The 25,161-nt window shown below is 42.5% G+C and overlaps 3 protein-coding genes across 3 annotated transcripts in view; 1 reads left to right on the top strand and 2 right to left on the bottom strand.

Moving 5' to 3' along the window:
• The window catches only part of hspg2 (heparan sulfate proteoglycan 2), a 108,974-nt gene extending 105,580 nt beyond the window's left edge, over positions 1–3,394 (bottom strand). Inside the window, 1 exon segment of the mRNA XM_083975730.1 lies at positions 2,918–3,394. Within this exon segment, the coding sequence (XP_083831856.1) occupies positions 2,918–2,986 (69 nt within the window). The 5' untranslated portion in view covers positions 2,987–3,394.
• An 8,129-nt stretch (positions 3,395–11,523) lies between these two features.
• agmat (agmatinase (putative)) lies at positions 11,524–15,634 on the bottom strand. Its single transcript, XM_083974850.1, has 7 exons — positions 14,915–15,634; positions 13,801–14,003; positions 13,638–13,686; positions 13,162–13,357; positions 12,373–12,552; positions 12,137–12,221; positions 11,524–12,065 (listed from the first exon to the last, which is right to left on the bottom strand). Exons 1-7 carry the CDS (start codon positions 15,238–15,240, stop codon positions 11,992–11,994), a joined length of 1,113 nt encoding a protein of 370 aa, XP_083830976.1. The 5' UTR covers positions 15,241–15,634; the 3' UTR covers positions 11,524–11,991.
• A 2,417-nt stretch (positions 15,635–18,051) lies between these two features.
• Positions 18,052–24,027, top strand: LOC310988736 (tubulin alpha chain-like; the record flags this gene model as incomplete). Its single annotated transcript, XM_083975433.1, has 3 exons — positions 18,052–18,269; positions 18,379–18,527; positions 23,047–24,027. Exons 1-3 carry the CDS (start codon positions 18,149–18,151, stop codon positions 24,025–24,027), a joined length of 1,251 nt encoding a protein of 416 aa, XP_083831559.1. The 5' UTR covers positions 18,052–18,148.
• Positions 24,028–25,161: the final 1,134 nt, after the last annotated feature.

The following is a 25,161-nucleotide window of genomic DNA, read 5'->3' as shown; positions in this document are numbered from 1 at the left end:
GTGGGGGTACACTTCACTTTGCTTCACTTCAGCATTGTCCCATCATCCCAGGATGGCCCCCACCTCCTCCTCCTCCTCCTAACCTCCCTCGCTGGGGCTATAATTCAACAATGCAATGTTTACTGAACCCAGTCTTCAAGCAATTATGTGAATGGGTCTTGAGGGGTGGTGGGTGGTGAGGGGTGGGGGGGCAGCAGACCTCCCCTCCTTGTTCAAACTATGGAGTGGAGCTGCTGTTTGCTCTGCTGCGCTTTGCAGCTCCACAGAGTCTTCATCGACTCTGAATGGAAATTAAACCCCAGGTATCTGATGAGGCCGTGAAGCACCAATCAGAGAGCGGCCGCCTCGCCCGGGCAATACCTGACTAACCCAGAACAATATAAACAAACTGTTTAGATTAAACCACCGTGTGTGTGTGTGTGTGTTATATGTGTGTGTGTACAGTAATTTAGCAGCAAGAGGAATGATGGGGCCGAGCTTCGCACAGCTGAGACGGGAGAACAATTTACGCCGGTGTCACACGCTCTACAGGCTAAAGTCATAGGAATCCAGGCCGGCCCTCCTCTCCCCTCCCCCCTCCCCCCACACCAGTCAGACCCCTACCAACCAAGCCAAGGAGACACTTGCCCCAGTCTATGCTGGGAGACATCTACATGCTCACACACTGTGCAGCTGATCTGATGTCACACACCCACACAAAGTGGCCTCCCTTTAGAGTTTTACACGATTAAACACCAGCAGAATCAAAGAGCACTGATCTTATCAATCCTTTTTATGCATGACTCAGAAACTGTTTATACTGAGCAAGCATTAAACCACTAACGCCGCCACTGCTCGACCTGGATGATTCCTCACACTGCAGCCAGCGCTGCCGGTGGAATCACAGCAGGAGGAGGACGTGGGCGCTCATTTGCGGCGGCGGCGAGCTCGTACCCAATCCAGAGTTTTTTATTGACTTTGATTGTCTGGAGTTGATGCGCATGACCCTGACATTCCTGCGGGGAGGACGGAGGGCCCGTAGTAACACCAGTACGCGTGCTTAATTGAATCAAGAGGCAGTGGGCCGTCGGGGCCCTGCTGCAGTTCAAAGTCATAATGCAAGAAACAGATGCTTGTGGTTCCGCATAATTGAATTATGTTGGTATTGTCGGGCCCTGGTAGTCAATCAAGAGCTGTGGTGAAAGTGTAGAGGCCGTCTCCTCTTACAGTTCCAGTGTCAGAGCAACAACAGGCTATAACAGCCCCCCAGGGAGGGGACGGAGGGTGGCCGCGGGGGGGACGGGGGGATCGATCACTCTGAAGATGTAGTATAAAGTCTGTGCTGCTTTGAAGATGCAGGTAATGAAAGTTTTGTCTGGACTTGGTGTGATGAGAGCGTTCGATAGCATGATGGTAAATACACTTTGAAGTCATGGAAGCTATGGATTTTTTTTTTTTTAAACGTTAGAGATATCGCTGCTCATATAATCTATACATCCAGCAGGTGGGGGAAAAAAAAGTGAATCTGTGTGTGTCGTTCGTCCCATCGGCTTCAGATCAAATCAACACTGAGGAGTCACAGATATCTCAACCGTGACAGCTCTGTTTATTGGAGGGCATAAAGGTGAGCCACCAGACAGGGTTTCTAGAGGGTGGGGGGCGCAGGGGGTGGAGGTGTTGGAGTGGGGGGGTGGTCTATTCTCAGCTGCAGAGCTTTGGTCATCCTCTATATGATTCACATTACAGATATAGCAAAGTAAAAGACAACTTACTGTAAGAGTCACACATCATTAAATATTAGTTCTACACCCAACCGCACATGGGGGTGTTCATAAACTGATAAGTTAATCAACTATTAATCAACAGAGTCATTTATCAGGCACAAAATACTAAACATTCTCCAACTCCAGCTTCTCAGATAGGAGGATTTGCAGCTAGTTCTATCTTTAAATAGAATATATATTTGGGTTTCGGGATAACAAAAAAAAAGAGCAATTTCAAGTCACAATCATGAACCCCAGGAAGTTTTCTGGGACTATTTAGAGACAAGAGGATTATTTAGTAAATAATTGAGAAAATAATCAGTGCTGAAAGGAAGAAGAAGTTCATTCCGACAAGTGCGACAGAAAAACTGATTGAATAAAACCAGAGGATGCAATTTAGCAGGACATTCCTTTAAAAAAAATGGTGCACCGGCCTCTGGATGGAGGAGAAAAGCTCCGGACAAGTGGAGTCAAAGTTTGATTTCTCTTTTAAAAATCAAATGTGCATATGAACCCAACTTTGATCCTGATTGGAGTTTCAGAGTCATTCATTCATAAAGACGACAAAGATCTAGATCTAAAGGCTGGAGATATGGAGTCAGCCTCCCTTCATGTCCCAACAGGCAGGCAGTGAGTGGAGGTAAAGTCTAATGCCAGAGTGCAGCCTGACAAAGTTTGAGGAGGTTTAGGAATGGAGGACCTCAGGGAAGAAGACTATGAATAGCTTGTTTCTATGGACAAACTTAGAACAGGAGCTTCTAGTTTGTCATATTACGACTTTAAAAAGCATCTTTACGGTTCACGCTGTCTGATATGATGATGACTGTGGTGAACTGGAATCTCCTCCACAGCCCACCTGCAAAGTGAGCAGCCCTGCACCAGCAGACACCACACTGGACATATTTACTGAACATAAATAGCCACATCAACACATGCCTGTGTGTTGTGTGTGTGTGTATTTTTTACTTCTTCTTCCTTTAATAGGACATAAAGGCAGTGGTTTGCAACTTTGACTTGACCTCTGGGAATAAAAGGGTTTTATAGTTCAGCTCAGTGTGTGTGTGTGTGTGTGTATGTGTGTGTGTAAGGGAATGTGAATTCCTCAGGAGAGAGAGTGAAAAGACAGAGGAAAGTAAAAAAAAAAAAAAAAGAAAGAAAAGTTAGAGCAGACTTACAGTGACCAGCTGGCATGTGAGTATCAAGGCGAGGGTAAGTCCACAGATCGAAGTGGTCGGGGTGCCCATTTTCCACCAACCCCAGCACAGGCTGCAAAATGCTGGGGGAAACCAAAAAAAAGAGAAAAGAAAAAAAAAAGAAAAACGGAAAAACCCCGAGGTTCCTTCCTTCCTTCACTCCTCCTGGCCACCGTAGCGCTGTGTCGCCTGCACCTTTTTCACACTTTTCTTCTGTGCGTGCTGGAGAAACCCGACTGCTCCTCTGCGTCCCACACCCGGTGGGACTTCATCAACAGGTAAAAAGGAGGAAAAAAAAAAAAACCACCAAAACCAAACCACGGATCCTTTCCCGCGCGCGTTTTCCTTTCTATTTGTTGCGCGTGTTCTTGTGTTTTTTCTATTGAAGGAGACGCAAAAACATCGACTCGCAGCGGATCCAGACTTGTTTCTTCTGCCCGTGCGCTGCTGAAACTTGGGACTCGGTTGTGGGGCTAAATGCAGCCTCGCAAAGTCACTGGGAAAAGAGAGAGAGAGAGAGAGAGAGAGAGAGAGAGAGAGAGAGAGAGAGAGTAAGTAAAAGGCGGAGTGGAATTCAGGGAGTGTTGAAAGAGAAGACAGTTAATCCCTGTGTGTTGGGACGCCACCTAGGAGACCATGTGTGTCCACTCCTGAGGACAAGGCTGCTGCTGCGCTCTTATTACATTACATTATATTACATGTATTACATGTAGTGCATTAGAAGCTGAAGTGAAAGAAAGTCATATAGTCCTAGTGTTTACTTTCCACTGGTGAGAAATAACACCCTAATGTGATAATAGCACTTTTTCCTAATCTTATTAGATAAGGTGCTGGCTGCAGACGTAGTATTTTAAAGTTCCTGCTGGTGCAGGTGAAGATGCTTTTAATACTTTATTCTGTTTGGTAGTTCAGATGTAATAAACTTGTGTTTTTGTTTGTAATGAAAATAATAATAATACATTTAAAAAAAACTGCACAGTCAGACTAACCAGATGTCCAGTGCACATATAAAAAGGATTTTAAAAAAAGTTGAGATGCTCCATGTTTTCAGTGCAGAAGTGATGGAGTTTAACTGTAATACTCTTTACATATCAACTACAGTGTGGGAGCAAATGCATAATATTCCTATAACAACCTTTTACACACGGTTTTTATTGCAGAAATATTAAAAAAAACAAAAACAGGATTATCAGATTTTTACTATATGTACGACAACATCCGATGTTATGAAACCAAGTTAAATGGAAAAAAACAGATTCAATCTGAAGAGATTAGTCATCTCTGAGCAATAACCTAAACCTGCTCCACACCTGTAGTGAACTTTCTACACCCTCAGGACATGTTTTTCACGGTGCCTCAATGCTCTCTAGAACTATTCCCCTCACTTAGCATTGTATACATTTTATATACTAAAAGCAATGGGCCGTGATCATATACTGTTTGTGATCACTAAAACGTTTGAGATTAATAGTTTAATAGGTAAGAAAACAGAATGACTGTTGCAGGCTTGTTTAACACTGTACTGTATACTTGAACATTAAGCGCCCTCTGCTGGAGGCAGAGGAGGAACTACAGCAGAGACTGAGGCGACTTCTCTGTTCAGTGTGAGGAGACAAAGGACCAAGTCAAAGCATCAAGTAAAAATAGAGACAAAATTCAAGAGTCCCGTGTTACTGTCCCATTAGAGGCCCCGGTTTAAATATAACACACAAGCACATGGGAAGTAGTTGTTGCTGTCGGGGGTCGAAGTCAGTAAGTTGTCATGTTTGTGGGCATTCATGTAACTATAGTGTAAAGACCATACTGTATCACTGAGAGCGGTGAGAGAACAGCTGCTGCCCATTAAAACATGAACCATGAATAGAAAAGGAGATGAGCTGCTCTAGGAAGATGAACAGAGGAGTTTATCATGCTTATAAAACTTCTGCTTTTACAGACCAATTACTAAGTAACTTTGAATGATTGTTTGTGATTTTCTTTCCCTGTATTAAATATTATTCCATAATGTTACAAAAGGTCTATGTGCACCAGTATCCACATTACATTTATGCAGGTTGTACACTGGACCAAGACCAGCCTCCAGATTAACTGTGAAGTCTTTATGACAATATGTGTGTTGAATTTAACCACCTGATGAAGATGATGATGATCATCTACTGTCAGACTCTGCACTCACTTCACTTCATCCTGCACAATGAAGCTCAAACACCCCAGTGAGTTAATAATAATAAAAAATGTAAGGGGACAAGTGTGTGTGGATAACATCACACATGAATAATAAAAACCTTAAAGCAGAAGTGAGTGATCCGGTCGTTTTTGCTAATGCTGCGTTCCAGGCAGGCTTTTGAAATCATAAATTACAGCTTCAAGTCACAACTTACGACTTTGTAGCGTTCCAGGCAACCCACTCGTGTTTTTCCGACCTGTTTTACCGGTGAAAGTCACTATAACGGCCACTCGTAACTTCCGACCCGTGAAATCGTACCAGTACGTCTTTTTGTACAGTCTATGTACCAGATCGAACTGGTATGACTTCACAGGTCGGAAAAATACGAGTTTCCTTGAACGCACCATAACAGTCCTCGTCCCTACGTCACCACATTCACGGCGTCCCTTGGCTGCACACACAGCCCTGCATGCCGTTCTCTCTCCTCATTGGATAAAAACTGTAGGATACGATAAATGTTTTCTCTTCGGCTCAGAGCAGAGCAGAGGGACTGAGAGACCCGTGTTTCAGACCAAACACTCTATGTAAGTGATTGCTGTCGGAAGATATAACTATTTAAGACTTATATTAACACAAATATATCACTTACTTCTGCTTTAAAGGTCCAGTGTGTAAAATGAAGGTAAAACCGTGACATCCAGCGTTCAGATTCTAGGTTGCAGCACTCACTCGCTCGTTCGCACTCACCCCTCCCATCGCTTTACCACGACTGGGACGACTGGGAGTATTTCAGGGGCATGGAGCGATGAGCTGAAGATCTAAACCATTTTACGATATGTCTGCTGTTTGGCGAGATGGCGACACTCTCTAAAGCAAGATCCTTGCTATATGTACTATAAAAGAAGAATTATAAGGCTATGAAAACCAAAAATGTTTTATTTTATAGCGATTATACACTTATACAAATATATTCATGGGTAGTTTAATCAGGTTTTGCCAATAAACCTTGACAATTATTACACACTGGACCTTTAAAGTAATTGTGCTCTTCTTCAGACTCTTAAAGAGAGACGCCTCAGTTCTGCTCTGTGACTGTGATGCAGACTGGAAGTATCTCACTGACCACAGCTGATGTGTTCAGGGACTCCTCCCTCGCAGAAAGAGAAAAGTAACTACTGGAAAAAACATGTCAAACATGTTCGGTACAAAAACAGTCTCAGCCCATTATTATAGCTTTAGAAACCAACGTCACCTTCAACAAACTGTTGAGGATACTTCGGTGTCCTCGACTTGTCTGACCCAAACACCCTGTGACTCACTAACCGCAGCTACACGCTGGTGTCTGGACTTCAAAGATCTTCTACTACATGTGCCTTAAGCCACCGAATCAATGTTAACAACGATAACGTAACACAGAAGCTAATCTAATTTTTCTCTGAAGTGCTAACACAGCTGAGAAATGGATGTTCTACTGGAGGGGGAGTGTAAAAGCAAAATATCCACACCCAGGAGTTCAGCTTCAGGCTGATTTAATGCCTTTATGTCATTACTGAAGAGACGACAACTCAATCAGGCTGCAGCGGCTCCTTCAAAACACTCCGTTTAAGGGGGCGGTGTTCAATCTGGAGCCAAATCTGATCTGTGTTGTTGCTGCTGCTGCTGCTGTTTGCACTCTGTACACACTATTAGATGTAGAGCATGAGGCATGGTGGTGGTGGTGGTGGTGGTGAAGATGTGAGGCCGTCCGTCTCTTGTGTATTACATGATTACATTAGAGCAAACTGCAGCACAGCGTGTGTATGTGTGTGTTGCCAAATGGAGCTGGACCGTGCAGCTGCAGAAAACAGCTGTGACGACGAACTCCGTGTCGGCCGAGGAGGAGATACTTCCGCTCTCAGTGGGGACGTTTGACTTTTACTGGAGAGGAGAACACACAGGAATTTCCCATTTGTTTCATTCAACTCTGATATATGGGTCATGTCTTTCCTCACTCTCATTCTCACTCAATATCTCAAGATATTACTCAAGATGTTAACAAGATATTAAAGATACTTGAAGTAGTCAGTCATCAAAAGGATGTGTCTTCAACTGAGCATTATGTTCATTATCTCCTCTTAGAAATAGATACTACAAGAACTGAAAGTGACTAAAAAAATCTTAATATTGTGGAAAAATATATCTAAAACCATTAAAACATTTATAAAATTATATTTAAGAAAATATAATTAATACAACAAGAAATCACAGTAAGGACCTACAGTGTTGAAAAAGAGGAAGGAAGGAGGAAGTGAAATGAACGAGGTATTTGCTGGCTGATTATTTTGGCTGACTTCATCACTGCCCTGGAAACAAGCGAAGTCAATAATCAGATGTGTCAAAGCATAAAATAATTAGAATGACCGTCTGACCGTCGTACGCCTCCGCCAAGCAGGAAGCACGGTCACAATCTCTCCCTTTTCCTGAGTTACAGCGCTGAATAATGGCCAGAAGTGTTTCTGCAGAACAATGTGATGTCATAGTGAAGTTGATATTTGACCTTTTGATATATAAAGGGTTATGTCAGTTATATGGTCAAAAACACAAAATGTGTCACGGTGACTTTTGACCCTCAACCACCAATTTCAGTCATTTTTTGTGAGGTCACCACCGCCTTGACCACCAAAATCTTGAAATTCCACATTCATCAGGCTTAAACAGCTTTATTGAGGTCACTGTGACTTTGACATTTGACCTACCAAATCTAAAATCAGCATTGTTGAGTCCAGGTGGACATTTTTGCCAAATTTGAAGAAAATCCCTCAAGGCATTCACTGAGATGTAGCGTTCACAAGGTCAAAACCATGATTTATGAGGTCACTGCAACCTTGACATTTCACCTTTTGCCCCCAAAATGTAATCATTTCATCTTTGAGTCCAACCCAATGTTTGTGCCAAATTAAATGAAAATTGAGTGTTACCGATCATGTTCACAGGAGTGGGACACAACGTGCTTTATGAATATAGTCGGTGAAGTGTCTGGATGTACCCGGCGCCAGACTGAGCGTCTCCTCTGTCACAGTCACAACAAGCATTATGAAGACATACACACAGCAACTCCAGGCTATCTATAGCTCTGACCTGCATCTGACAGCCTGGGTCATTATCATTAACTAAAATAAACACTCATGTGAATGCAATCTACAATCTGCAAACACACACACACACACGTTCAAACGCCAAACACATGGAGAAGTTCAGTAAAACATAAATGTGTCACTCAGGGTGAACAGTAAGGCTCCTTTTGTCCAGTCCCATCTAGTATCCAGCAGCAGGACACAAACTGTTTCATCATTTAATCCAAAAGTCCATACAGCTGTGAAGCTTCTAAACACAACTCCTGTCACAGAATCTGGAACAACAGACTTTCAATCCCTGATATGAGTCAATCCCCCAAACGTAGCTAAACATCCGCCAACATCCCATAATGCAACTTGCATTCCCTCTCCTGTGAGACTCTCCCTGCCTACTATACACCCACATAGTAGCTTGAAAAGTTTCATTTTGTCTTCTTCTTATACAAGTTTTACTTTTTCTTTCAAACTGATATTCAAGATAATTTCCTGTATCCCAGTGTTCGATACAGACGTGAATATAAACTCTCTCCACAACTAATTATATAACACACGACGGCACAAAACCATAAACTGAGTCTGAATCTATAAAACTGGCGGATTTCCCGTTTTATCACAGTAGTATCTGGTAAAATATTAAACCATGCAACAACAACTCTGAGATATATCACCTTTTATTGTGGTCTTGATTACACCACCATGTCAGACCTTATTGTCACATGACCTATTGATCTCAGTCCTGTATATAGTTTTAAAACATATTGAAAAAAGAAAACAACTGTCTGAATTCCTGTTGGTTATAAAGTTTATGATATAAATGGTACCTGGATATTCTTCTATTGTCTTCTTCCGCATGGCGTCTGTCAGGTGTTCTGGGAGGGAAAAAACATGAATTTGTGTTAAATGTCAAGAAACAAAAAGGAAATCAGATTTTTTTTTACATGCACAAACTTCAATTTCTCTTTCTTTATTGTACTGGTTCACAAACTCTGGCTGATTTACAAATACTAGTTTTGTTAAGACCTGTGAATGTCACTTTACAAGCTCAAAACCATTCATGCACTCCTGCTGCTGGCCTGGGGTGGATTCAGCATCCCTATGAAAATGTATCATACAAATATATGACACTTTTTCCATTTCACGGCAAAAAACAAGACATTTTAAACAGCTCTTAAAAGTACAATAGTGAGAAACATTTCTTCAAAACGCATCAATGACAGGTGACTGGTGTTCAACCAGTTCTCATGTTTTGTTCCACATGTTTTTACAATATGCTCACAATCAAGAACCAAACAGCCTCACAAAAATATTACCTCAAAGGTTACAGGGCTCCACAGTCCCTGCTCACTCAGTTAAATACCAAAGCCATCACACACATTGCAAACATAATAATACAAGACCACACACACCCGCTACTTCACATTACTGCCCTCTGGACGCAGACATATAACACAGCACGGTTTAAAAACAGCCTCATGCCTTCAGCCATCACAGCACTGAATCAGTAGTCAGCTTTGTAAATCTGCATGCCACGTGTTTGTGAATATTGTCCAGTGTCACTGCTGTTGCTATTGTAGGTAAGACGCTTCTTATCCGTGTATAGAACCATGAAAATGAATTTCCCACCAAGGGAAAATAAACTAACTAACTAACTAACTAACTTGGAAGTGAAGCTCACGTCTGCTGCAGTTTCTCAGCACAGATGTAGAACAACAAAAGCATCAGACAGTTGAAAAGTTTTTTTTTGTTTTTTGTTTTTTTAATTTAATGAAAATGAATAAAGTGTTTTCCTTTCAAATAAAAAAAAACTGTTCTCTGCCCACTGAGATAAAACAAACACACTGAGCATCACATGACTGACACTGTTAATAAGTGAATTAATTAATACCCTTGATGAATTGCTATACAAATGTCCACTGGCACCATAACATACAACCATTGTTTCCTTTATGATACAAAGTTAGTGATTGAATCTGCCCGTTTGCTGTTTTACACTATGGTCAGTGGATGTTAGACTATCTGCACCAAGAAATTAAACTTCTCTGAAACAAACACTTCTCAATATAAATGGATGCTGTTTGACAGGAAATCTACATTTCAACAGGTTGCACCATTTTCCACATGTGTTCAGTTTATTACCAGTTACCACTGCTTCTTCAGCTCTGCATCGCTTACTATGACCATGTTTTATGTTTGTGTTATGTTATGTTATGTTAGAGTTCACACCAAGCACAGTCAGATACTGAAATAAACTAGTGTTACTTACTTTTATTATGTTCTTCCTTCATATTTTCCATTGTCAGTCTATTTGTTGTGATCCTCTGCAGGTCTAAAGTTTGGGAGGGAGCCACCGACCATTTCCTGGTTTTTTAAATCTTCTGTGATGTCATGGTGACATCACTGGGAGAAACCAAGAGGAGGGGTTTGGTTTTCTATCCTATACTTTAGTTTTTGCAGCCCAGAGTTTTTGGGGTTTGGATTGTTTAACATTTAGTGATGTGAATGTGTTAACAGGTGAGTCCCAGAGTGGTGTCTGGTTTCTCTCTCTCTGTTGCTTTGCAGGAAGACTTTCTGTGTTGTGGTTCAGGCCAAATCAAATTAGGAGTGAATTGATCTGTCAATAAGCTGTTAAACTGAGCTGTGCTGCCAAAAACATGTGCTCTTTGTTTAATTTGTCATGTCGATCTTTGTTATGGTTCAGAGAGCTGAGCGTATACATAATGCATTCATTCATTTGGTGTCCAACAATAGTGTATAACTCAACCCTACTTCAGTTAGGTCACCAAGTATTACCACATGTATTAAAAGCTTACCCAGACAAATACTGTATATAATGTGTAATTGTTTAAGAGTTGTGTGGACCAGGACTTTTCAGAGTCATCTAGGCTGCAGAAAAGAAAAAAATCTCGTCTGTTATATTTTTCTAAAATGTTATTTTATGATTTACTGCTATCCATCTGATGAATTGGGTACATTTAAAATGTTACCGCGCTCTTTTTTATGTATGGTTGTATTTGTTTGCTGCAGGTTAATGTCTTGATGTTGAACAAATCTCTACTGGTACTCACATTAAAATGAAATGCAACCAGTTGTGACGATCTTTCATGGCCTTATGCAGAACAAGTAGAGCGTGGGAATACCACAGGTACATACTGTATGTTCATACATGTCGCTGCACTAAAACCGCCTGTTAATGTTTGACACTATAAGAAAAGTCATTCTGAGTGTTTTCCATTTGTCAATGATTGATAGATGCATTATCATATTAGTATAAAACAGATTAATGAGATATATTACAACAAAGTCAAACTTAGTGAGTGTGGTTTATTTATTAGTTGCTGTGGTTTAGTCAACACATATATGGTATGATGGACAGGGGAATGTTGATAGATGATTATACATAATCATATGAGCCACAGTTGCATTGATTTATGATTCATTTCTTTTATACATTAATGTAAGTTATATCTGGCACTGATCAGACGTCTCAACAACATTTTGAGTATATACAAGTATATACTGTATATATATAGTATATTTTTTGGCTTTTCATGCCTTTATTTGATAGGACATTTGAGAGAGAGACAGGAAATGGGGGGGAGGGAGGGGGGGGGGGATGACACGCAGGATAGGGCCGCTCGACGCGGGATTCGAACCGGGGCCACCTGCAGTGAGGACTATAGCCTCAACACATGGGGCGGGTGCTCTACCAACCGAGCCAAACACCGCCCCAACTGTGTTGACTGTTAAGAAAAAACAGTCTGCCCTGTTTGTTCCAATCAGTAATATTTGGTTTTGGGGAGGACGCACAACATTTCAAAGAGGAGGTTGGCACCAGTCAATGCAGTGTTTCCTGGTAAAGAAAAGAAAAGTGTAAGTATAATATATATTATTTTGATGAGAAATTAAATGTTTTTGAAGTACCTGTGGTGTCGTAGGGTGGAGACACCTCCACTAGATCACATCCGACCAGATTCAGACCACGACAGCCCCGAATAATCTCAACACCCTGAAACAAAGATAATGCATATATTAAAATTTATTCATACAACCAAAAAAAGTGGTATAGCTGATAAACAGATGGAAGTGGTGAAGTAAAAGAATATTAATATGAAAATGTTGTCTCATAGATGGATTAAAGTCTGTTACAGCCTGTTTACCTGGATGGGGGTGAGTCCTGCGATCTCTGGGGTTCCTGTGCCGGGGGCAAAGCCTGGGTCGAGGGCATCGATGTCAAAACTGAGGTAAACTGGACCGCTGCCCATTTGAGCCCTGACCTCAGCCATGAGAGGGGCCAGAGATTTGAACCAGCAGTCTTCTGCTTGGATCACACGGAAACCCTGCGCAAATGACAAACAAGAGAGGTTTGTTAGATGGTTTGCAAACTGGTTTTAGCTCCTCAGATCTTTTAATAACTTTAAAAAACGTCCTACTTGTAAATTAGCTGTGCAATGAAACTATAGTGTTGGCCTTTGTCTGTTAAAACTGGATCTACAGAACATACAGTAGCCTACCTGTATCGAAGCAAATGTGTCTCATAATTAAAATTAAAATGGCGTAACAGAAATTCTTTTTCATTTTCAAAATATAGCTGCATTTTTTGACTCATAAATAAAATGAATAATCAATAATCCAAACTGCATTTTCATTTTCTTCTTAAAGACTGCTTATTCTGTGACTTCATTAAAATAATATAGATGAGGACATTTAATTTTCAAAACATCCTCCAGTAAAAAGCTGCCAAAATTTGAAATGTCAAATTTGCAAATTCCCAGCCAGCAACGCTACATGGGGTCCACATGGGCCCCATATATGGCTTGCACCCAGGATCCATATAGGCCCCTACTGTGGTGGTAGCCCATGGGCCCATAGTTTATGAAGTTTTAATATTTTTTCATGTGAGAAAGTAACCCCCCCACCTCCCCGGTCTGTGGTCAGTTTATCCAAACCTGGGCCCGGCTCCATTCGTATGAGTCTGGAGAGTAGCCCGTGCCCCTCAGGCCGATCTGGACCACTCTCTTACAGTCCAGTAATCCTTCCTCCACACAACGTCTGAACGGAGTACCGTGTCCAATCTTCTCCCCCAAGACTACGTCACTGGTGTCAGCATGAGCGTCCACATGGACCAGACCCACCGGACCATGTCTGAGAAAATACAACAGAACATATATTGTAGGAAAAAGGTGTTTTGTTTTTTGCATATGTAAATATACATCAACAAATAATGTATCATATCATCATCATGCAAAAGTCCCACTGATTATTATGGAATTCATTTTAGTTGTTAATCATTTTAAAAATAACTCTGTTTTGGTTCTGCTTATTGGACAAAACATGACAAAGCCTATTTTCTACTTTCCCATGAATAATAATCAATCTGGGTCATGTGAAGCCTGCAACATTCAACGTTACATAACCTACTTACTTCTCAGCAACAGCCTGCAGGATTGGATATGCAATGGTATGATCGCCACCTGCAGACACCAGAACTCACTGAGCATCTGACCTTTGATCCAACACGTAACTTCACTTTCTTTCTTTTTTTACGAGGCTGCACAAGCACTCAGACTTCAGACTGTCACTCTCACCCATGGTCAGAGGGATGCAGCCGGTAGCCAGGATCTTCCTGTAGGCCTCCCTGATGCGTTTGCAGGTGTCCTTCAGGTCGTACACGTTCACGTTCACGTCCCCGATATCGGCCACCATGAGGGACTCATAAGGCGCCGCCCTGGTGCCGCTGTTGTAGGACCTCAACAGGGCAGACTCCATTCTGATGTGACGGGGACCGAACCTGCGGTGGTGCAGAAAATATGTGCTGTTAGTGTTTAAAATCTGACTTCAGAAAGTTGTGCATTGTTATTTCTATTTCATGTTCAGAAAAGTCAGACATTAATGTGGAAGTTGCAGTTGTAAATTCAAAATCAAGTGCAGACTTTACAGACAAATCATCAACAAAACACAAAGAACTTTTATAGATTAACCAACCCAGTGTTGAACTTAAGTTTTAAGTGTAATATATTAACATTAAAGCAGAAGTAAGCGATCCGGTCGTTTTGGCTAATTTCTTGTCAGCCGATGGAGTTAGCAGTCCCCGCCCTCGTCCCTACGTCACCACATTCGCGCGCATCCCTTGGCTGCACACACAGAGAGGACCGCTCCTTTATGCCGTTCTCTCTCCTCATTGGATAAAGGTTGTAGGATACAAGGAAAGTTTTCTCCTCGGCTTACAGAGCAGAGTGACTGACAGACCCGTGTTTCAGACCAAACACTATAAGTGATTGCCGTCGGAAGATATAACTATTTAAGACTAACACAAACATTCCGCTTACTTCTGCTTTAACATGTGATCAGCTGACTGTTCATAAATAATTTATTATGGAATCATTCACTTTAGAAATGAAATTGCAGTTGCAAAATCCTGAGCTAAATGTTGGTAAAACTATTTAAGTTGTGTTGTACATTAACCACAAACTAGTAGCCTAGTTACAGCATAATGTAGTGCCTGTGTAGGCTCATTTTATTGACAGGCCTTATTTTTGATACAGTGAAGACAGTTGATCTTTAATTCCTCGGTCTGTGTCCTTTCACAATAAAAGTTTCAGAAATGCCCCACTGTATCAAAATGACCAGACACACATGTTCGTGTTGACAGCATGAAGGAACAGACCCACTGTTAATTACACAGGAGCTGCACAGACGAACCTCGCTCCAGGTCGGTTCGAGGTCCCGGTGTCTATCGGGACACCCACAAACGCCGCATCGAGTCCGTCCGCCGTCTCCTGGTAGGGCAGCTTGGCCATGGTGGGGATACCCGACACCCGAGCCACAAACTCCGCGCTCGGTGGCACATTGAAGCGTTTCTCCCCCGATAACTCTCTGTGCGGGTGGTTCGTGCGTGAAACCAACGCGTCGCTGCCGCAGAGGAACAGCGTCTGTCTCGGCCGCAGCGAGAAGAAACCCGCCGCTCTGCAACACGGTGGTGGAATAAAAGTGCGAGTTGCATTCAGGGTCCTTGTAAGTGAAAACATATTTACGGAGTTATGAAGCTGTTGTGATTCTTCTTGCTGAGACGGACTTGCACTGCTACTTCAAGTGTTTCCCTCCATGCTCGTAACTTCCAGCTTCGTGTTCAACACTGTGACCAAAAGTAGCCAAGGTTGAGTGGAAGTTTTAATTAAGTGGTTATACTTTGTTATGCAGCACGTCTACGTATTTTAAGAAACGACACACGGAATAATATCACCCCAAGACAGACATTTATTTGTTTGTTTTTGTCTTGTGGTGCGTGTGTCAAAGTTACGACACAGTTGTGAACTTGAAGGCAGCAACAGGTCAAGTGGGAGTTCACGAACAGAAAACCGATGGATAATGATTGAAAATATCTGTATCTGGAGGCTACGTATAAACACATAAATGTGACACTGGTACAGGTGTCATATTATAATATATGCCTTAACTGGGATACATTAGTTATTCACAAATAGGCTATTACACAGATTCAATACAGCCATAAACTAAATCCAGGAAACCACATTAGCCTACACTGTTCACTAATTTACTGTTTATTAAATGTTCATATCCTCATAAATATCAAACCAAAAGTGGACTTAAAGAATATACTGTGATGACACTGTAAGTCGACAATGTTACAGTCAAATTATAGATATTTCTTTTTTAGAGCTAATGCTGTTTCCATTGTGCCCAGTTATTGATTAACTTAATTTTGCTTTTACCCTCATTCATCATCTGAAATGTAACAGAAACAAACTGAAACAGCATAAAAGTCATTATCACATATTTTCCAGCAGGGTAGAGCTGACTGTCTGGTTAAATTGAGCAGGTGGAGGTGAATGGTCATCATTACCAATGAGTCTTCAATTTTTTATAGATTCTATTTAAAAAATAGATTCAAAAACGCATGTTAATGCCAGGTGTAAGTGTAAGTAATGTCATTGTACTATTGTCACATTGCCAAGGTATGATCTCCATCAACATTTCTGACTAAACAGTCATCTCACTCTCTCTGAGCACTGACATGAAGGAGCTGTCAACCTGTCCGTGTGTCTGTGTGAGGGAGTGTGTAGCCAGAAGAGTCCCCAGTCAACACATTCAGCAGGATAGCTCAGTGGGTAATGGCATTGTTATTGGATTGGGAGGCTGAGGGTAGCAATCCCAGTCACTGTCACATTGCGAAAATAAATTTGTAATCGGAAGCAAAACATGCAGTTGTGGCTATTGAATATAATCAGGAGGTGTAATGTGAGATAATATTATGGTGGACCTGAAGGCTCAACACAACCAGTTGGGTAGCTGTTATTACACAGACATAACACAGTACATAGGAAATGTCTAAAACATTATTTAACATGATTAATAAACTGATAATAATACTAATGTCAGTTGCAGTCAATACAATTCAAGGATGGCTGCACCATGTTAAAAAAATACATTTCAATAATTACGTATAGACCCATTATGGTAAACACGTCACAGTTATGGTGCACGAGCAACAGCCTCAATTAACAACAAAACAAAATATAAAAGAGCCTCATAATCACAAATGATCCAGATCAAATAATCATCATCGATCGACACGAGATCTTGGCTCGTGCACGTTTTTCTGGATGTGAAACAGTGCCTGGTGCTGTGCAGAAGGAGGAGGAGGATGTTATTGCGCACTTCACCTGTTCCTCCTCGAGAGGGAGAGGGAGCGGGCGCGCGCACCGGTGCGTCATCAGACCAGCTCGAGCCGCCTTACATCTCGGACGCACACACACACTCCACAGACTTGTCTCATTACATTGCATAATAACGACAAGCCATCATGGTGAGTACATTATTACATCTCATTTCTAACGCGCATCCCTCCGTCTGCTGCTGTGAATGTCCGTGACCTGCAGTAATAATAAGCAGGTGGTGAGGAAATTAGCTCGTTAATGTGACATTGCTCCTCCTTAAATTCGCTTGCCTTTGTGTGTTCCTTTTGCCTTTTGTCGCTGTTAATTAATCGCTCGCATCCCTGCAAACACACATTTCTATTAAAAAAAATGCATTTCCACAATTTGCATGTCTTCACAATGTGGTCTGATACATTCCTGTGGTGCAAACACCTAATCCTCTTCCCACATTCTCATCTAAATCAGCTTAGATACCAATGCCAATACCAACCACTTGCTTCACACTAAGTCCGTCAACCTCATTTTCTGACAATTAATTCAAATTTTAGTCACATTTATATCACATCAGTTCATTTGTTTGTTATTAATAACATTTCTTTGTGAAATGATAAATCCATATGACTGTCTTTATGTGTTACCTAAAACCAAGGCAGCTGTAATAACCCAATTTAATAATATATCAAAAATATATAATTGATATATAATAATTTTAAATCTATTTGCACATAACGTCATTGTATGATCTTAATGTGTCTTTTTAAAGAGACAGCACACTGCAACATGTCTGACCTAGATAATCCTCTCCGCCTATAATCCCATGCGTAGCAGACACAGTCTTATGGCGCACTGGCTCCACTGACACAAATGATCAGCTATAGACGCCTTTTCTTTTAGGAAAAAAGATGGTGGAAAGAAAATGGGAGGATACAATTAGCTGATACAGTTTCTGTTAACAATATAATGATTTAACGTTATATATGTATATAAAAAAAATCACCTTCTGTGTTTAAAGATGCATTAAAATCTGAAAAAAAACAACCTTTGTTTCTTTCCATCACTGTGATTCTTATGAAAGCATTTGTCGTGCTAATTCCCTTCACTATTTCAGAAATGCATCTTAATCCAAATCTTTCCCTTCACTCCCCCTCTCCTATAGCGTGAGTGTATCTCCATCCACGTCGGTCAGGCAGGAGTCCAGATCGGCAATGCCTGCTGGGAGCTTTACTGCCTGGAACATGGGATCCAGCCGGACGGACAGATGCCCAGCGACAAAGCCATCGGTGGAGGAGACGACTCCTTCAACACATTCTTCAGCGAGACCGGAGCTGGAAAACACGTCCCCAGAGCCGTGTTTGTGGACCTGGAGCCCACTGTCATCGGTAGCTAACCCCACCCCCGTCCAACCCCCTCCCCCTCCATAGAGATAGATATCATGGTTTCCTTTGAGTCGAAATCTCAAGTCATTTGTGATTCTCTGTGTCTTTTCAGATGAGGTTCGCACTGGGACCTACCGCCAGCTGTTCCACCCTGAGCAGCTGATCACTGGTAAGGAGGATGCTGCCAACAACTACGCCCGCGGACACTACACCATCGGCAAAGAGATCATTGACCTGGTTCTGGACAGGATCCGCAAATTGGTGGGTGTAAAACCTCACATCAGAAAATGATTAAAGGTATTCAGAAAAGAAAATTGAATTTGATCTCACTATGGGTCTTTAAATTAGTGTAATCACTCATCTATCAGACAATGTAGCCCAAACTTTGTGCAATATTCTATTTTGGAGTAAATCCGGGATGAAAGTGGGGTCGTTTTTTAATGCAGACGCACGAATTATACGTCACGTTGCTCACGATTCATCAGCCAATGATATCAGGATCCGTCATCCGTCAATCAAACGTCTGAGAAAAACGAGGAGACTCGTCCACCACCACCGACACAAAACTCTCCTCCGTCCTTACTCCACTCTCCTCCTCCAGATCCCTGCGCTCCATGACTTAGCCTCGCTAGCTAAGTTAGCAACCTATAACGTAGCAAGCCTACTAGCTAACAGTTAGCTAAACACACTCGCACACACACACATATAGACACCAAGCTCGGTCCCGCCCGCAGAATTTTTTCCCACTATGGCCACGCCAAGTCCCGCCCCACTAGGCCTCCAATTGGCTTATCACGATGCCCTCTACTCTGCTGGTTGGGTTTAGGCATGAAGAAGGGAGTGGTTAAAGCAGATATCAGCTTCACGGCCGTTTCGGCTAATGCTGCGTTCAAGGCAGGCTTTTGAAACCGTAAGTTACAGCTTCAAGTCACAACTACGACTTGGTAGCGTTCCAGGTAACCCGTAGCTCGTGTTTTTACCATCCTGTTGTCTGTGAAAGTTCCCTATAACGGCCACTCGTAACTTCCGACCCGTGAACTCGTACCAGATCGAACTGGTATGACTTCACAGGAAGGAAAAACACAAAGTACGAGTTTCTTTGAACCAGGGCCGGTTCTAGGCAGGCATATATGAGGGGGCAGTCAGAAATGTGAAGGGGGCATCATGTGAACACATCAAGCTCCAGCACTTTTCTTTCTCTGTGCTTATAGTAACTTCATTGAATTGGGTTGTTGGCTATGTGTCCAACGGCAACCTGGAGAAGTGGATTGCACTTTGTCAGGCCTCTACCTTCAGACCTGTCCAACTAGGGGTCAGGGTGGCCAACCAGGGTCTTAGAGCCCAAATTTTTGACTGTTGTAATGCAAAGAGCCACATTATGGGGGGGGGGGGGGGGGGGGGGGGTTGCATATACCTGAAGATGCATTGCAAACCCAGAGGGGGTGAAAAAGGTGAGTAGCTAAATACCTGTAGGGGGGTCTGGGGGCATCCCCCCAGTAAATTTTTGTGATTTTAAAATGTGAGTGAAGCATTCTGGTGTAGGGTGGATTCGCCTAATGTGGGACACTGCCTAATGTGGGACACTTAAGCTTAAATGGGTATAGGTCTTCCTATAGCAAAAGGAAGTTAATGTAAATGTGGTCTCACACAAGCTGTGATATTGCATTATCAAAATCACATGACATCTCAAATGTCCAATCATAGATTTGGGAGGGAGAGCCTTCAAACTGGATGCACCCTGTGTGAAGACCACCAAAATGCTAGTTACTTAGGGTTTGGACAAAAATAATGTTAAGGCCATAATTTATTAAAAAAAACAAAATTATTGCAATTTTTTGTCAAAATGTGTTTATAATATGCTGATGCATTAAAATATATCTTAATATGGTGTAACCATTCTCAATATTTAGGATTTTGATCAACATTTCTACTGTCCCACTTTAGGAAACATGCTTTCCTAAAGCGGGACAGGTGGTTGTTCCTAATGTGGGACAGGGCTTTTCCAGGTAAAACTAATAGGTTGAACAATAACAATGATTGTTTACATGGTTTTATTGTTATAATGCATTGTTTTGAATATTTTACAACGAAAGAAAATTATATCTATTAACTGCAGTGGTCATAATACTGTTAAAGGGGTAAATGGCTCTGATTTTTTTTCTTTCTTGTTTCTAAATCTTGTCTTTTTTGATAATGTTCATGAAAAATTTTGTGTTTAGAAGTAATCAAAGGATAGCACATTACTGATTAATTAAATGGAATGTATTTCAGATCACAGTGGCAAAAAAAGAGTAAGGCAATGAGACAAAATCAGGGAAAGAAAACATGGGAAAAGAAAGGAAAAGAATCAAGCAAGAGAACTCAACCAGTGGAAAAAAGACAGGATGAGGGGAAACATTACTGAATATAGGGAGATCACTGAGGATGGTGGTGTCCCACAATTGAGGTTGTTGACCAGGGCTTGGAATGACCCTAAGTCCACTCTTTAGCTCGGGGTAAAAGGTCACATCCACCACACAATTGGTAGAAAACCATTAACACTATAGAAGATGAAGCAGAACTAGGACAATAAGTGATATTATTGAACACTGGTTTGCAATCTAGCATTTATCATGTAAATTAAGATGACTTTTAAACAGACTTTTTAGTGTCCCACATTAGGAGCATGACTGTCCCACATTAGGGAACAGAAATTGCCGCAAAAAACTTTGCAATCAGAGTTGAAATATGTATGGTATTTCTTTTAGGAGTGTGATATCAGAATTTTCTCTTTGGATTCCATTAGATCACAACCTAAGGATTTCAGAATGGTACAGGATGTAGATTGAAAGTGTTTGCTTCATATCGCAAAATACACCAGAAGTCTAAATTGCAAAAAATGTCCCACATTAGGCGAATTCACCCTACTCTGAGAAGAGGAGGGGGGGGGGGACAGAACATTTTAGAAAAGAACACTGTCCCTTTTTCGGCGGATTTTTGTGCTACTGCAGATAATTTTGTCAATTTGATTAAGATATTAGGAGTAAGATTATTCTTCTTTCTGCTCCCTTTTGTTGAGATTTGGGAGGTTTTTGTTTTTATTGTAGCTTTGTTAAAATGCAAGATCATTTTTCTGACTGATTTATTGCCCGATGCCATGTAGCTATCTCGCTTTCTTCCCTCCGCCCGTTGTCTTTGTTGTCACTTTGTTGTCGCTCCACAGAGCACATGGCTAATTAATATGCACGTGCTGACCATATATGGTTGTGTCTAGGCATTCCGGGGACGGAGGTGCGTTCACTTGCGCAACTGCGCACCATTCTTGGATCCAGTTTGATTTATCGAAGAGAAATTGCTGAGAGTTGTGCACGCACAGTTTGATAGATCTGAAAAAGGTGTAAATATTTTGGGTGTCTTTTCGCCGTAGGGCTAAGCAAAACATTTAGTAGCAGCAGTTTTACACTGCTATACAGTTTAGATAAATGAGGCCCCAGGCCATAAGCCCAGAGCCCAGACGCTCACAGCTGCAGCTCCGCGGCTCATCCGCGGCGCTGTCCGTGGTGCTGAAGGTCACAGGTTAACTTGACAAACAAACTGCAGCATAGTTCTGTTTGTTTATCATGTGTGTCAGTTTTGTTTGTGACTTGATAGTTTAGTTGTTGAGATTAAGAACATCACTCCCTCATCAAACCGGTGATAGGCATGCTGAAAAGAAAAGAGAGAGAGAGACGCGCCTGGGTATCGCAGCTGTAAAAAAAAAAAAAAAAGAAAAAGAAAAAAAAAAAGAGACGCGCGGAATAGCGGTATCAAAAAGTGTCGGACTACCGGCATGTCTAGATAGAGGGATGTCTGAACCCCCAACTTAACTTCTTTCTCTTTGGTAATATACACATTTGTTGAGTATATTAAAATATGCTTTCTCAACTTCTAAAATTTGGATTTGAGGGGGCAAGACATTTATTTGAGGGGGCACTGCCCCCTCTTGCCCCTGCGTAGAGCCGGGCCCGCTTTGAACGCACCATGAGTTAGCAGCCCCCGCCCTTGTCAGGCATCAATTGGTCCTCGTGCTACGTCACCACATTCACGCGCATCCCTTGGCTGCACACACAGCCCTTCATGCCGTTCTCTCTCCTCATTGGATAACACTTGTATCCCACAAGGAAAATTTTCTCCTCGGGTTACAGCAGAGCAGAGTGACGGAGAGACTCGTGTTTAGGCTGAAATACTTCATGTAAGTGATTGCTGACGGAAAATAGGACTATTTAGGACTTATATTAACAAAAACATTCCACTGATATCTGCTTTAAGGTTAGGGTAAGATGCAGGTACAGGCTTAGCCTTGCAGAGGCAGCCAATTAGAGGCGGAGCAAGGCGGGTCCCGCCCCAAACATTGAATATCCCACCTGCTCGATAACGTCCAATCAAATTTGTTTTCATTACTCGGGTAAACTCATGCAGGAACTCGTGGAAGGAGGCGCGACAAACGGGCGCATGACGTCTGTCCGACTACCGATTTCTCCGACCATACATTTCTTTATTTTTGCGTCCATTAGTCCGACCTTCCATTTCTCTGACTTAAGTAACCCTAAGCCCAACCCGAACCCTAACCCTAACACTGTAGAATAACTCGGATTAATGGGTAGTTGGAGAAATGAGCGGTCGGACTTTTGGGCGGTCGGACTTACGTATGCTCCCCGCGACAAACAGGACTAACGGCCATTTATGAACACCTCTAAAATATCAAAGATATTGTGTCAATCTCCCTGAACCTGAACCGGTGTGTCTCCGTCTCTGTCCTCAGGCCGACCAGTGCACCGGTCTTCAGGGCTTCCTGGTCTTCCACAGCTTCGGAGGAGGCACCGGCTCCGGTTTCACCTCCCTGCTCATGGAGCGTCTGTCCGTCGACTATGGTAAGAAGTCCAAGCTGGAGTTCTCCATCTACCCCGCGCCTCAGGTGTCCACCGCCGTGGTGGAGCCCTACAACTCCATCCTGACCACCCACACCACGCTGGAGCACTCTGACTGTGCCTTCATGGTTGACAACGAGGCCATCTATGACATCTGCCGCAGGAACCTCGACATCGAGCGTCCCACCTACACCAACCTCAACAGGTTGATCAGTCAGATCGTGTCCTCCATCACCGCTTCCCTCCGGTTCGACGGCGCCCTGAACGTTGATCTGACCGAGTTCCAGACCAACTTGGTGCCATATCCCCGTATCCACTTCCCCCTCGCCACCTACGCCCCCGTCATCTCAGCAGAGAAGGCGTACCACGAGCAGCTGTCTGTATCTGAGATCACCAACGCCTGCTTCGAGCCGGCCAACCAGATGGTCAAATGCGACCCTCGCCACGGTAAATACATGGCCTGCTGCCTCCTGTACCGTGGAGACGTGGTGCCCAAAGACGTCAACGCCGCCATCGCCACCATCAAGACCAAGCGCTCCATCCAGTTCGTGGACTGGTGCCCCACCGGCTTCAAGGTCGGCATCAACTACCAGCCCCCCACCGTGGTCCCTGGAGGAGACCTGGCCAAGGTGCAGAGGGCCGTGTGCATGCTGAGCAACACCACCGCCATCGCCGAGGCCTGGGCGCGGCTCGACCACAAGTTCGACCTGATGTACGCTAAGCGTGCCTTTGTTCACTGGTATGTAGGTGAGGGTATGGAGGAGGGGGAGTTCTCCGAGGCCAGGGAGGACATGGCAGCTCTGGAGAAGGATTACGAGGAGGTGGGAGTCGACTCCATCGAGGGTGAGGGAGAGGAGGAAGGAGAGGAATATTGAAAAGGGACAGTAAGGAGATAGAGAACAACAGAAAACAACTGAGCGGTTTGTTCCTGAATACACTCCAAACAGAAATGTTTGTCTTAATCAACCAGTTAAAGCACATTCAGAGTGAAATCAATAAAACACCACTTTGGCTCTGTCCTAAATAAATGTCCTGAAACAAGAACATTTTGTTTGTGTGTCGTTCATGAACCATGATTTCTCTAGCATCATCTCGAAACACTAACTCCAATTTAGCCATTAGAGGGTTTTTTTTCTTTTATGGTGCAAGATGAGTGACTAACAGACAACACATAGTATGTAAAACAGGACAATAGAAACAAGAGTGACAACAGAACCAGGCAATAACCCAACAAGAAAACAACATGAACATAAATGGAATAAATCAAATAAATAATAATAATCAGAATCAGAATGATAATAATAGCATTCCTGCAAATAGTTTTTGTCATTATAAAGTGTGTCTTTGTGTTAGTATGAGTATGTATAAAGGCGAAATATGTGAAGAAAGAGAGAAAGGATGAAAAAACAACATAAGAGGTCAACATTGGTGCTGTTGGGGGGTACAACACATATATTTTTTATTTTCTCATTTTCTTTCAATTATTTAATTAGTATTTTAGAGGATTCATATACAAATTAGATGCATCCTCATAGGTTTATTTTAAAAGTATTTCAATCAGGATAGACCATTTTACGACGAGAGAGCCAGGTTTGAAGATGAAGATGAAATTACATTTATTGTGAACAAAATTAACTTTGGCGCTTAGACCACGGGGTGTAGACCAGCCGAGTAAACTGATCTGGGGATGAGAAGCTTGCATCTGAAGAAGTTATATCCCCCCCGGGCCTAGACACTGGTGGTGGTAGGGAAGCTTGAAGTCGCCTGATGAGGGAACTTCTCGGTTGAAGATCCAGATTAAGACAGTCTGTATCTTGATGGAGGAGGTGCCGGGGTGGAGGTGGGCTGAGAGTTTGCTGAAATGACGGCTGGATGACAGGAGAGAGAGAGAACTTTTAAATTTGACGCTAATGACAGGATTGGTGGAAGAGAAAGAGGATGGCAGACTGTGATTGGTTGAATTGTGAGAATAAGGGTGGAGCGAGAGGATAGCGGGAAAACAGGGAAAG

Source organism: Trachurus trachurus (assembly GCF_905171665.1).
Source record: "Trachurus trachurus genome assembly, chromosome: 7".
NCBI classification, from domain to species: Eukaryota; Metazoa; Chordata; class Actinopteri; order Carangiformes; family Carangidae; genus Trachurus; species Trachurus trachurus.
Note: the sequence above shows the minus strand (reverse complement) of the source record. Positions and strands in the feature narration are given on the sequence as shown.

Coding starts and splice junctions, on each gene's coding strand:
- agmat (XM_083974850.1), bottom strand. CDS start 15,240: ATGTTTTCACTTACAAGGACCCTGAATGCAACTCGCACTTTTATTCCA. Junction 13,358..13,637: donor CTGCAGGCTGTTGCTGAGAA/GTAAGTAGGTTA, acceptor GTATTTTCTCAG/ACATGGTCCGGTGGGTCTGG. Junction 12,553..13,161: donor ACGAATGGAGCCGGGCCCAG/GTTTGGATAAAC, acceptor TCATTTGCGCAG/GGTTTCCGTGTGATCCAAGC.